The 12993-nt window shown below is 49.3% G+C and overlaps 1 protein-coding gene across 1 annotated transcript in view; it reads right to left on the bottom strand.

The window, feature by feature from the left end:
• LOC104360885 (collagen alpha-1(VII) chain-like) overlaps window positions 1–12993 on the bottom strand; it is a 118517-nt gene that overhangs the window by 84741 nt on the left and 20783 nt on the right. Inside the window, exons 7-19 of the mRNA XM_032986727.1 lie at window positions 11898–12058; window positions 10639–10768; window positions 9074–9190; window positions 8369–8524; window positions 7775–7891; window positions 5492–5638; window positions 5164–5283; window positions 4384–4542; window positions 3072–3200; window positions 2604–2753; window positions 1759–1896; window positions 1167–1313; window positions 108–227 (exon numbers count right to left, since the gene is read on the bottom strand). Of these exons, the coding sequence (XP_032842618.1) occupies window positions 108–227; window positions 1167–1313; window positions 1759–1896; window positions 2604–2753; window positions 3072–3200; window positions 4384–4542; window positions 5164–5283; window positions 5492–5638; window positions 7775–7891; window positions 8369–8524; window positions 9074–9190; window positions 10639–10768; window positions 11898–12058 (1791 nt within the window). The remainder of the gene's footprint in view (window positions 1–107; window positions 228–1166; window positions 1314–1758; window positions 1897–2603; window positions 2754–3071; window positions 3201–4383; window positions 4543–5163; window positions 5284–5491; window positions 5639–7774; window positions 7892–8368; window positions 8525–9073; window positions 9191–10638; window positions 10769–11897; window positions 12059–12993) is intronic.

Below are 12993 nucleotides of genomic sequence, written 5' to 3'. Positions count from 1 at the left end.
CAGATATGCCCATCCTCAAATACCCTGGGGTCACAGGGCAGCTCACAAAGGAAGAGAACAAAATTACAAACCATCCTTCCTTCTCCCACCAAAAAAACATTAATTACCTGAGGACAAGCGCCATGTTAATAGATACGTGGATGCTCCAGGAACAGCCGTCCAAGTCAGCAAAATGCTGGTCTCTGCAGCCTCCTGCACTGTGAAGTCAGTCACTTTGGGTAAATCCACTGTTGAAAAAGAAACAAAGCTTAGGATGGGTAGATGTTTGTACCAAAAGCTTGACCGAGCTTAAATAAACCTGATTCATCCTTTGGGAGGCTCAAATCCTGGCCTGCTGAAAGCAAAGGCAGAAAGTCCAGATATATATGATGAACACGAAGCACATCTCTGCTACACTTGTCCACAGCTCCAGCTGCTGGTGAATCTCTCAGATACCTACCCCAAAGATGTGTGTGCCAGGAAACCCAGCGTAGCCTGCAACCAGCTTTGGAGATGCTCTACCTCCTAAAATACCATGTTTCTGGTGAGAGGAAGGGGTCCCTGCAGCACTTCAGAGGTTTTCCAGAAAGCTGAATCAGATCAGATCCTCAGCTGGTGGGAAGTGGTGAAGTTTTAGCAAATAAAATCTTCAGCCTGGACTGCCAGGTGTTTCCTTAAATTGACTGTGATATCCGAGCTGTTGAGACGGGCAATAAAGTTTTTGCCTGCTCGCTCGTGCCAGTTGCTAGTGCTCCCTGAAACCACAGCGCTGGCTCCACACCCCCGGGTCTTCATCACTTGATCTCCAAGTCTGCCTACACTGCAGCATCAGTCAAGTCGCATGATATCACAGAGTCATACATGACATTTGACTTTATCTGCCCGGAATGGTCAAGGTATTGTAACTAAAGAGGTAATTTCAAGTTAATGTGTCACAAAAACAGCATCTCACAGTGATTAATTGGCAGGGGAAGACAGGCAAAGTCCCAATGTTTCTCAGTAATAAGAAGAAAAGACCAATGAGTGTTTTATGGCATGATGGCTGGTGGGACTTGAGAAGAAGGAAGGTCACTAATGGCCAATATTGCTCTTTTCCCACCCTCACCTCCCATCAGAGGTCCCAGGAGAGAGCCTTTAGCACTAATGTGGAGATGGCTCTTGTCCTCACCCAGCAGTGTCATACTCACAAGTTTTGGCTGTGAGGAGTGTGGGGCTTCCCTCCCGTCCCCCGATCACTGCAGACATGCAGATGGTGTAGGTGGTGCTCTCCTTCAGTTTGGGGATCGTGAAGGAGACTGTGTCTGCTGCAACCAGCTGGGAGGTTTCCAAGCCACCTAAGAGGAGCCGTCAAAAAAATCCACAGTGTGTATAGAAAGGGCAAGGTAATTGCTATTAACAATCATTGTTACAGCAGCTTCCTCACAAAGATCTTATGGGACCAGGCCAGGGAGGAGTGTTATGAACTCATTTTGCATATGGGGAAACTGAGGCGCGAGCATGTGGGAGATCTGGTCACAAAGACATCACATGTCTTGATGGGAAAAAACTACTTCTCTGACTTCCCAAATCCCAGCTATGCCTATATTCAAGGGATATTTTTGTTAAGAGACTAAAACCTGGCTCAGCTACAGGGCTTCAACCCACCCCCATAGACATTACAATCCCCATCTACCCTGATCATCTGTGGGAAAAGAGATGATCTGACCTAAACTCCTATTCTCTGGGGTTCCTTGTGCTCTGTCCTCATACCACACCTGACTAAAAGACCAGGTTGCTTACCACTGAAGAGCACCCAGGATATCTTGTAGTGAGTCACCCCAGGAAGCCTCCTCCAAGCCAGCTTCAAACTATTTATGCCAGTGTCAGTAATCCTCAGATCTTGGATGGTCTGGATGGGCTTGGAGTCTGCAAGAGATGCTACAAAAATGAACCAGGATGAGATGTCTGAAGTAATAGCTCAAGTTACACAGCACGAGGTTCAGGGCTATAAGCTCTGGTGATGAAGAAAGATTTAGGTATTTATGCAATATCTGCTTTCCAGACATTATCCAGGCATGCCAGGCTGCATTTCCTAACGAATCCACAGAGACGAGCACTGTGCAGTTAAGTTGAGGGCTCTCATCCACATCTCTTACCACCTGCACTAAACCCTGGGGACACGACACAGGGACATGAGGAGGGTGCCAAGAGAAGACAGATCATCCACGGGCATCTTCAAACACCCCGGGGAACTGTGATTCAGATGAACTTGTGTGAAAAAGACACTGCAAGGACCCAGGACAGCAAGTTTGAAGAGCCAGAGCCACAAATTAAGGAATGGCAAACCTCAAGAGTGCATGGTAGTGAGTCAACCATGATCATGCATGCAGAGAGGCTCCTACCTCCCCAAGACAGCTGTTGATAAAGAAGACTGGGGAGATTGTTAATACGTCCAGGGTTGCGTACCCATGCCAAGCCTGTTTAACATGCCAGAAGGATGTGTCCATTCCTACCCATGGGAATAGCCCACTGCTACCAGCTATAAGGGCTGCCCATGTCTTTCTACCATCAACATGCAGTGCACAGGACCATGAACCCAGCCTTTGTATCCCAACACAAAGAGGGTTTTTTCCATCAGGACAGACCTGTGCGGTGAGTCAGAGTCACCTCCAGCCCCTCAGTCTTGCCGAAGACAGCCCGAATGCTGACTTTATACAGGCTGTCAGGCAGCAAATGGTTGATCCGGTAAGCCAACACTCTATTGCCCAGGTACTGAGTCTTGGCAACCTGTTTTTCTGTTTAAAAAAAAAAAAAAAAAGGATACTTCAGAGCCCATAGCTCACTAATGAGGCTGGTGGCATCCCCTCCAAAGGAAATAGCCATTCCTCACTGTACTATTGTTTCAGAGCTTTGGGAATTATCTTCATAAATAGAAGAGCATGAATACAAAGAGAGTAGGAGACATCACCAACGGCTGTAGAGGACCGTGTCTCTCAACAGTGAGATCTCTTTTGTACCCCAGGCAGTAGATCAGGAGTTTGGAAAGGTGCCTCCCGTGGCCATAGACATAGGTCTGTGTCAGAAACAAGCATGTGCACCCTTTCTCTGCTCACCTTTGCCTTCTCCCACAGGGCTCCAGGTGACTTTGAACTTGGTGGCAGCTGCTGTGGCACTCCATGCCAGAGACAGGCTTGTACTGGTGTAGGACATCACCTTGAAATTGGAGACATAGCCAAGAGGAGCTGCAAGGAGAAGACAGCATTAGACTACTGTCCAACAGGGCTCCTCGTTGTCAACATAATGTGGCCAAAATTACGCAAAAGGGTTAAAAGTGGTATCTCTGCTTTTCCTCAGTGTCTCATTGTCTTCACCTGGAGAGGTGTCAGTTTGCACTGCTTGAGATCTGGCCCACGTGTGTGCATCCTACCTCCCTCAGCACCGAGGAGTGTATTCGGTGCTAGATCCAGGTAGGAGCATCTCTTCTAGCCCAGCACAGGCAGGACAGGGATCCAGAGAGTTGTGAGATTCAGATCCTAGTGCCCCCACACTGCCTGCAAGGTAAAACATCCACCCAGAGCTCCCAAGGGTGCTGAACATCCATGTTTGCCTGTGCCCATTCTTATTCCCAAGGGTCAGCCCATTATCTCCATGCTGTATTCCAGGGTTGCAGATCACCTTCTGCCACTTTTAAACCTGAGGATACATCCTTTACTGTGCAAATATTGCCTCTGTTTTCTGATCACCGTGCTCAGCATTGCTGCCTTCCCCCCACCAAGACAAAGCAACCCTGAAGTTTGCCATGGGGGGACAAGCTCTGGCCATCAACTAGACCCCTGTCTTTCCCTATTTTACATGAAGAATTTGCATTTGTTGCCTCTTGTTCAGGCAACCTGATCTCCCAGCACAGCCCTTTGGAGTCCCCCCTTCTTTGAGGCTGGGGACAACCCTTATCACCAGGCAGCAAGTTCCACGTTAGAATGTTCCTCTCTATTTATCTCCCTCTCCTCACAGCAGAACCTACCCAGCTCTTTTCCAGTTGGATTATTTGACAATGTTGAACACTTTGGCCATTGGTCTGGATTTTGGGATGCCTGGAAGCTCAGTGAGCACAGATTGGGCATTTCATACCTGCAGCTCTGCCCAAGCCCCCAAACATGAACAGAGCCACTGCAGAGCACATTGGCTCCAGTTTGCACCTGAAGACTTCCAGGCAGAAAACCATTTGGGATTCAGTCTCACCCACCAGGCACAGCAGGTTGGCAGGGCAGAGGACCAGCACCACGGTGCCCCTGACATGAGCAGAAGATGATGGGAGTGAGGCGCAGGAGGTAGAGTGTATGGCCTTTGTAGGGATACACGAGGTTGAACCAGACATTCAAGGGTTGTGTGACACGGTAGCTATTTGAACGTCCTGCCTGTACTCACATGTCCTGGCTGAGGTTGTGATCCCTGGTCCCTCCACCGAGCCAAAGAGCACATAGAGGGAAATCACATACTCAGTGTCATGGGCCAGGTTGCGGAGGTGGTAGGCTGTGATCGACTTGTTGAGGGCCAGCTGGCGAGGACGGTCTTTGCCGAAGAACTCTTTGGAAAAGAGAAAATAAAAAAGAAGAGTTTGGAGAGAAGCTCTATTGCATACTGGGAAAAACGTCATGTTTTCCCTGGCAGTTCATCTCCAATTCAGCTGAACCTCTGTTGTAGGACATCTGCATGCACACTGGGATAAGAGAGAGTTTTCCTATGGTTATTTATTTGGGAATTTGAATGACTAAAGGATCCAAACCAGTAGAGAGGAACCAAAGGAACCAAACCGGGTCTCATATCCAGGGCCCACAGTACTGTGGGCATGTGCTCTGTCCTGCCCCAGGATCTGTAGGGATTTGCAAAGCCCCTGTGCTAGATGACCTTCCCCCCCTCTTCCCTGAGGACTTGGCAGGGTGGTGTAGAACCCTTGCTCTATGTGTTGGGCTGGGGTCAGGCTGAATGCAGTTGCTGCAGGGACCCTGCCTGCTGACACTGCAGGTCAGGTCCAGAAATAATTTCTGGTTTCAATTCATGCCCTTAAGTTGTGGGAAAGGCTGCTCAGACCAGTTACTGAGCTGGATCTGCCTCTACACCCACCATCCCCGAGGTTCCCAGTGCCTTATCTCCCCTGTTACAGAAGAAGGTGAAGGTGATGCAGGCTGGGGGAGAGTAGGATCTTACCTGGTGTAGGACCCCAAGCCACTCGGTACCCAGTGGCCCCAGAAACCGAGTCCCAGGAGACCAGTGCACTGTTGATGGATATATCACTCACTTTCAGCATCCGGACGGTGCTCGATGCCACTGCAAGAGAACAAAATGGACCAATTGCATCCAGGTCCCAACAGCTTCTAAGTGGCCCCCAAAAGCTGTGAGGAACCAGACTGCTTTCTGCACCAGATGGCAGGCAGGGTGGTGACTACAAATTACACCAGTTCTGTGCTGCCAGCACAACCTGACCCCCATCCCTGCCTGCTTGGGCTGGCTCCCACCCCTGCTGCAGGGTACTCACCTGTCGTTGCTTTTCCGCTCACCACCGGCCCCTCAACATCCCCAAAGATGGGGTTGATGGTGACGGTGTACTCTGTTCCAGGCTGCAGTCCCTGGATCATGTAGAAGCTGTAGGTGTTGCTGAGGTTCACATCCTGGATGCTGCCCTCTGCAAAGGGAAATGATGTCTGGGCTCCCGTGGGTCAGACCAAGGAGGACCACCCTCCTTGGGTCTCCTTGTCTGGGAGAGAGGTGGGCAATCATGCAATCACTTGAGAACTACACAGTGTGTGAGACTGAATGGCATTTTATCCTCTTGGCTTGCACATGTGCCGGCAAGATCCTCAGGACAAAGATGGCAGGGATAGAGCTAAGCACAAGAAGCACAAATCTTGAGTAGCTAATGTATATATAGCGGTAGAAATAACCCACAGCCACCCAGGCAGACCTCAGTGATCACCAACAGAGCGAGGCAACTCAGGGCTTTGCACGTCAAAGAAACTAAATCAGGCAGCATCACACAAATGGCCACATATGGGTCTGCGAGCAGCCCCGTAAGAGGGTCCACACTCTGCCCAGCCCTGGATGACTCGGTGCTGGAGTCGTCTTCCCTGCAGAACACTGAAGCCAACTGATGCCACAAAAGGTATTTTCTCATTTCTGTATCCTGTTGTGGACTAGAAATTGCTCAGCTAAACCTCTCGGCACGGCAGGAGAAGAGTTAAAACCTAATCCTTGGGGATCACACCCTGTTTCAGGGGGGGAGAGAGGTGCAGGCAGCAGCATGTTGGGGTTTGGGGGGTAAGCTGCCATATGCAGTTTGGTCACTGGAGGGTGCCATGTCCCCATCTTTGGCTCCACCAGCACCCTGAGCCCCATCCCCCTTCTCCCACCCCACACCATGGATCTTCTCTCCGTGTCCGCTCGTTTATGTTTATCTATTCTCTGTCTTAGAAGTCAAAGAAGAAAAATAAAACCCCTCCAGCTTGGGACGGCTGCACAGGGACGGGCAGAAGGTATCTGGACCCCAACACCACGACACCCATAACGCACGGCCCCGGGATGGGATGGAGCGTGGGACGACCCCGCAGGGCCCAGCAGTGAGGGTGAGCTGCCCCTTGGGATTTTGCCACCCCTGGATTTAGGGCGAACTGGCACCAGGTGAAAGAGCTGCTCCGAAAGAGCAAATCTGGAGTGGAGGTGATGTGCCCTTGCCATTTCATCTGAGGATGTCCCTCACTGTCCCCTCAAGAAGGGGTGTCCCCATCCCAAAGATGTAGCAGGCTGAGCACCTGTGTGCTCCATTTCTAGCTGGGGTATTGAGCAAGGACTGGGTAAACAGCTGAATTTTGGGATGAGCCATGATTTTTTTTTTCCAGAGAGACATTCATTACAAAGCAATAAAAGCAATTTTATATTTTCCCTGTAAAGATCTTTCCCTTCTGATGACATTTGGAGCTGTTCACCAACTAAACCCCCACTCCCCTGGTGGGAGATGTCTCCTTATTTCACAACCAGGGGAGCTGAGTCAGAGGAGAGTGTGCTATTTATTCAAAGCCCATGACAGAGCCCAGGTGTCCTGACATCTCATCTCATCTCTGAACCACAGAAACATCCATCTCCCAAGGCCAAAATATGCCATCAAACCTGAATTTCTAACTTCTGCTCCCCCACACCAGCAAGGAAAATATGTTTGGGTTCAGGGCAGGGGAGAAGCTCCAGCTGCAAATGCAGATCTGTCTTCAAACACCAAAATTTGTCTGAGAATGAGGATGCGTTATGGGATGCTGGAGGACAAAGCCAGGTCTTAGGGCTGCAGAGAGAAAAGCAACAAGCATGGGCACTTCCAGTCTGTAATATGGTAGTATCTGTCCCCTCCCAAAAGGGATGCTCAGGGGCTGTGTGATGTGCAGCTCTGCACAGAGTACTTCACCAGCTTCTCTCCAGCTATTAACCCTTTCCAAGGCTACGCAGCTCCAGTAAATCTGCTATTAATCCCCCATTAAGAAGGTTGGATACCCATTACCCTGCTTTATGCATAACCAGAGCAGGTATTTTTGCACCCATGGCAGAGTTTATAATCAACACCCGTGACATAGCTCTCTGTTGCAAGCTGTTGATTTACCCCCAATGTACAGAAAACTCCACCATTCAGAGACCCCCCCAAAAAACTGGTTCCCTTCTGCTTCTTCTTGCACAGCTGGACAAAGAAGGTGCCAGTGCATCCAATGCCTTGGGAACTCACAGCTCCTGTCTCTCCATCTCTCTGCTCACTGATGCATGCATCCCGCCCCCGTGTCTCTACCTGCTGATGTCCAAGTGAGCCTGTACCCCGTTGCTCCCCGGACAGGGCTCCACCTTGCCTGGAGCGTGTCGGTGGTTTCGTTCTGCAGCAAGATGCTTTTCACAGGCAGGAGTTTCACTGGAAGGAGGACAGGGAACAAACCTTTCAGAGCACCCACTTGCCAGTGGAGGACTTTGCTGGCTGCCCTCCCTGCATCACTGTTCCTCCAGCCCAGATTTCCAAGGGCTCCTGTCCTACATAACAGCCTGAAAGCATCTCACAGAAGCAGTGGTGAAAACAACCAAATATGTGACCATTGCATTCCAGGACTAATGCCTCTAATGCACCAGCCTCTCTTGTGGTGCAAAACAGGAGGGCAAGCGAGGCTCTGGCAGATCTCCCATGCTTGCTCCCAAGCAGCATGATGGTGTTGGAGGGGTTCCTTGTACATGCATGTGATGGGGGGAGAGCAGGGCTCAAGGTAGGAGTCAGGAAGGACCTGCTGAACGCTGCCCCTTCGGTGCACCCACCCACTGTGAGGTGCTTATCAAGAGCAAAGGGGTAGACACAGTGCTCAGGACAAGAAGGGACCAGCCACAAAGTCAAACCTCTTACATGTTCTCCCCACGGTAGCCACAGGCTGGCTCGGCCCCTGGGGGTACACCGCGCAGATGTTGATGCTGTATTCTCTGTCCTCCTGCAAGTTATCCAGCACATGGGAAGAGACATCGCCCCTCAGAACCTGCTCGTAGGTCGTTCCTGGTCTGTTGGCTGCAAAATCAAGGAGAGTGCTGGTGAAGCCTTCGTACTGTCTGCCTACCTCCCGTGGTGATGTCCTCACAGCATGGTGAAGAGCATGCATAAGAGCTGGTTCAAGCGCATGGTTTCAGTCCCCTAACCCATGTGATGTTGCTGAGAGTTATGCCTGTAGCTAAGGCTTGACATATCCGTGCTGTCCCAGCCCTCCAGATCACAGAGGTGAGCGTGAGACATACCAAAGGCTTGAACTCACCCCACATCCACACCAAAGCAGGGATCTGAGTATGAAAAACACCCATGGTAGCTCTGGATGTGACAGTGTAAATGGGTATAAGGCACCATCCTCATCTTGTTCTTCAAAATAAAGTGCTTCAAAGGACTCTTCTCCTCCATCCTCGAGGAGCCAAACTGTCTGGAAGAGGCTAACCTGGCCTCCTTCCAGAGTAACGCCAGGAGCTCTGTGGTGCATTCTTCCCTGGACAAAACGGCACCTTTCCTGTCCTCAGGTCACTGCTCCTTTTAAAGTAAACTCCAAGAAAAATTCATAAAATCTGAACTTACCTCTGGGGATGTAGATCTTGTAGCCCTCCAGCTTGCCCAGTGGAGGTGTCCAAGCCACCTTCAAGCTAAAAAGTCCTTCTTCTATCACACGGAAATTAGTGACTGGAGGCACAGGTGCTTTGGGGTACAAAAACATTGCAGAAATTGATGTGACCATGCTGCAATAAAATGCCATAGCAAAGACCCCTGGAAAATCTTTTGTCTTCAAGGACAAAGAGACACAAAGGTGAGAAGCACCAGTTCTCTCTATTCTCTCAGCTGAATCCTCAAAAGCAACCACACCCCCCTCCATCAAACCCCTGTCTGCTTGAAAAGTAAGCTGAAAACTCCCAAGGCAGAATGTTTGTGGGATTCCTCTTTGAATGATGTTGGGAACTGTGAAATATTTACCCACAAGGCATTTCCCCCTGAGCAGAGAAAACTCTGAAGTGGTTTCATGCAGACTGAGCAGGGACACATGAATCAAATGCTGCTTGCGCCTATGGATGCAACTCTTACAAAGAGGAGCCCATTTTGATCCAGCCAGCCATGGTAGACAGATTTATAGCTTCTGCCTCTGGCTTCATGTTGGGGATAATAACAGAAGAGATCAAATAACTTTATTTCCACCCATACAGACATTTCATCTTATTCCTGGCAAGTATATATGAATCAACCTCATTGAGGCGCTTTATTTATTCATCCTTTTGGAGAACTTCCCTAGAGAAGACAAACAATTTAAGACTTTGCAGGGGGTGGGGGAAGAAACAAAAGACAAGGAAGAAGTGAATAATTCTTTTCAAAACCCCTTGGGCAAAGCAGACTTGGCGCTTCATGCAAAACAGGGAGGGAAGGAGAATTAGCACACCCCTTAAATTCTTGGAACCCCTCAAAGTAGTGCTTCTGGGACAAAACCTGCTCCATCCATCACACCTGACCTAGCGTCTTGTACTCCAGGGTTTGGCCAAGTGTGAATTTGCTGCTCGGTTTCCAAGACCCATGTCATTAGAGCCAGCCATGTGACAGCAAAGGAATTTGGCAAGGTAGATTGCAGTCCAGAGGAAGCCTAGATCTTTGTCGTGAGGCCAGAGATCAATACCTGGGGCATTTCCTAAAAGCTGTGATCATACCACTTCGGTGTTGACATTGAGTGAAATGAAAGCCCTAAGTGCAAGCATAGTGCCAACCCAAACCTTTTGGACCATCCACTTCTGAAACAAGGCATTTAGAATATACATCTCTCCATAAAACTCACATCTGTGTTTCTCAACCCCTGGTCTCCAAAAGCTTTCTCACGTCAGCTATGCGAGTGTTACATTCAGTGAATCCCAGCCTGGATTCACCAAATCCTGCTGGTTATTAAATCAGATGTAAGCCATCCAAGCAGGCTGCACCCTCTGCTTTCAAGTGGGTTAACCACATGGGTTACTCTGCACCCACTCACAACTCTGTACCCCACACCAGGGACATTCGCACAGATGTTCCTCCTACCCATCCATCCCTTACTCCTCACATGTCTGGTTTGGGGGGTGTATTTTTCCACACAGACAAGGACACACGGGGATGTATGCAGAAGAGACACTCACTTGTTTTCCCCTTGACAGCTGCTGACTCCCCGAGGGCATCTGCATAGACAGCCCTCACCTTGAAGACATACTTGGTGTTGGGTTTCAGATCAGTCACCAGCACGGTGCTTTTGTCACCATCCACCACAATCTGTCACACGGGGGACAAAGGACATCATTACACCCCCGTGACAGTAAAAGACCCCCACGTTGGCAACAGGTTAGAAGCAAGAAGTTTCACATCTGATGCAAGGTGACTTCCATCAGCAGGAGCCTCTTAAAACACACTGACTCAGGACATTGTGATTCTCAAATGACATTCAGGTTCATGCTGGGCATAGCGCTGACACAGGACAGTGCCAAGGGTGGGTTTCATGGGGTAGCCCAGAAAAAACTCCATGAAGACAAGAGCATATGTAAGGGTGAGGGTGATTCCCAATCCCTTTGAAGAAAATGGAGGAAAAGCAAACATCTCTGACAAAGAAAGTTTCTTTTAAGCTCATAGAGGGAGATTTTAATGTAACCTGGGGGCGAGAGTGGTGGAGACACAACTTCTGTGTTTTCGTTACATTCTTATGAGATTCTGAAGCAGCCAAGGATGATCATTCTTGTTAAATACAATCTTAATAATTAATACAATTAATAATCTTAACCTTAATAATTTATACTTTCATAGCTTTGTTCTATTATTAGAAATCAAAGCTTTTAGGCACACTTGTTCTATCCTTCAATCTTGCTCACAGACTTTGTGCAGTGAGCAAGCTGACCTGCAGCGAGCTGTACACATGGTAGCATCTGTTGCACGAGGACATGGCAACTCCAAAACCAAACTATGTGATGGTCTTACCAAGCTGAGCAATCCTGGTAGCAAGCGGAACAGGGGATGCTGGATGGGCTTATTTGAGAAGTGGTATCACAGAGGTAAGGAGAGAAAGGAGTGCTTCCCATCGACTTGCTCCTATCAATCCCAGTGGAGTTTGTGCCAGTTCATGCCATATCCTTCTTCCACCCTACCTCCCCCTCATCATTTCCAGAAACCCCACCTCACCACAACAGCAATGACAAAATTAGCATGAGCAATCAGTACACCTGCAAATCTGATGGTCTATCTATAGACCTTCACTTCAAACTTCAGAAATTTATGCCAATGCATTGGGCTGTGACCAGGATGGCTGAGGGACGTGGAGCAACCTCCTAAACAAGCTCAGCCCCCACAGAGGACTAACCTCTAACACCAGGACCTTCAACTGGTCCTCTGCAAAATGGGAGTGCAACTCTACCTGCCACTGGTCCTCTGAAACTGGCTGCCCCGAAGGTAGCAGGGGATGCAGATGGACACGATACCCTGTCACCCTCCCTGTAGCTGGCATCCATGTGAGTCGCAGCGAGCTGTGGCTGTGCTCACTAACATGCAAATCCCGGGGGCCGATGATCTTCTCAGCTGCAAAAAGAGAAAATGAAGGCCTTTGGTGGTACCAGTAGTCCACGATGGTACCAGTGCTGTTACATGTACAAGCTGTTCACTGGTCAAACCAACATACTCAACGCAGAGAAAAGCCTTGGGAATAAATGGCACTCACTCAGACTGAGAGTGCATGGGGCAGGTGGGATCTGTTTCCAGGCCACAGCCACACAGGCAGGTTGTTTAGCAAATGACTCGGCAGTACAAGAGGGAAGAACAAAACTGGTTCTGGCTACATTTCCCCTGTTTAACGCACGGGGCATCAGCTCCTTCCTGCCTTTCTCCTTACTGCTACCAGAGAACAGTCTGCCAGAAAGCTTGAACTATCTATGAAATGCCACAGGAGGCCCTCAAGTGCTACAGAAGCACAGAGAAAGCAAAAAAAAAAAAAAAAAAAAAACCAGACCCAAGCTCTGTCCCAAGCTGTTAACTCATCTTGCCATGAGTCTGTGTGCCAAGACAGGGACAGGAATACACTGCCATCACCTCTGGATTCACTGCAACATCAGTATCTCTTTGGAGAGCTCTTTGGCTGCTCTTTGCATCTTCTGCAAGGAATGAAGTTCTTCCTGAGACCCTGAGCTGTGCTGCTGAAGTTCACCATGAGAGGCCCATGATGGAAGCCTGCAAGAGGCAGAAATGCTGCCGCAGCCCATTGCTACTCCTTTTGTTTGAACTGACAGCAAGACTTTCAGGATCTGGTATCACTAGACAAACCGTGGAGATGCAGACACAAGCAAAATACACAGGATTACTGTCCCCAGGCAATAACTGCTCCATGAGCTGGTTGCTCCTCTACGGTCATCCAACCCCTAAAACTCCCTTGTGATGACCAGAGGAGATGCGGGAGGTCCATCTCTGTGCTGTGGTTGGCATGTTCAGGGACTGGGAAGGGTGGGTTTGAGCAGGTGGAA

This window comes from Tyto alba, unplaced genomic scaffold, assembly GCF_018691265.1.
Source record: "Tyto alba isolate M040663 unplaced genomic scaffold, T.alba_DEE_v4.0 Super-Scaffold_2, whole genome shotgun sequence".
NCBI lineage: Eukaryota > Metazoa > Chordata > Aves > Strigiformes > Tytonidae > Tyto > Tyto alba.
Note: the sequence above shows the minus strand (reverse complement) of the source record. Positions and strands in the feature narration are given on the sequence as shown.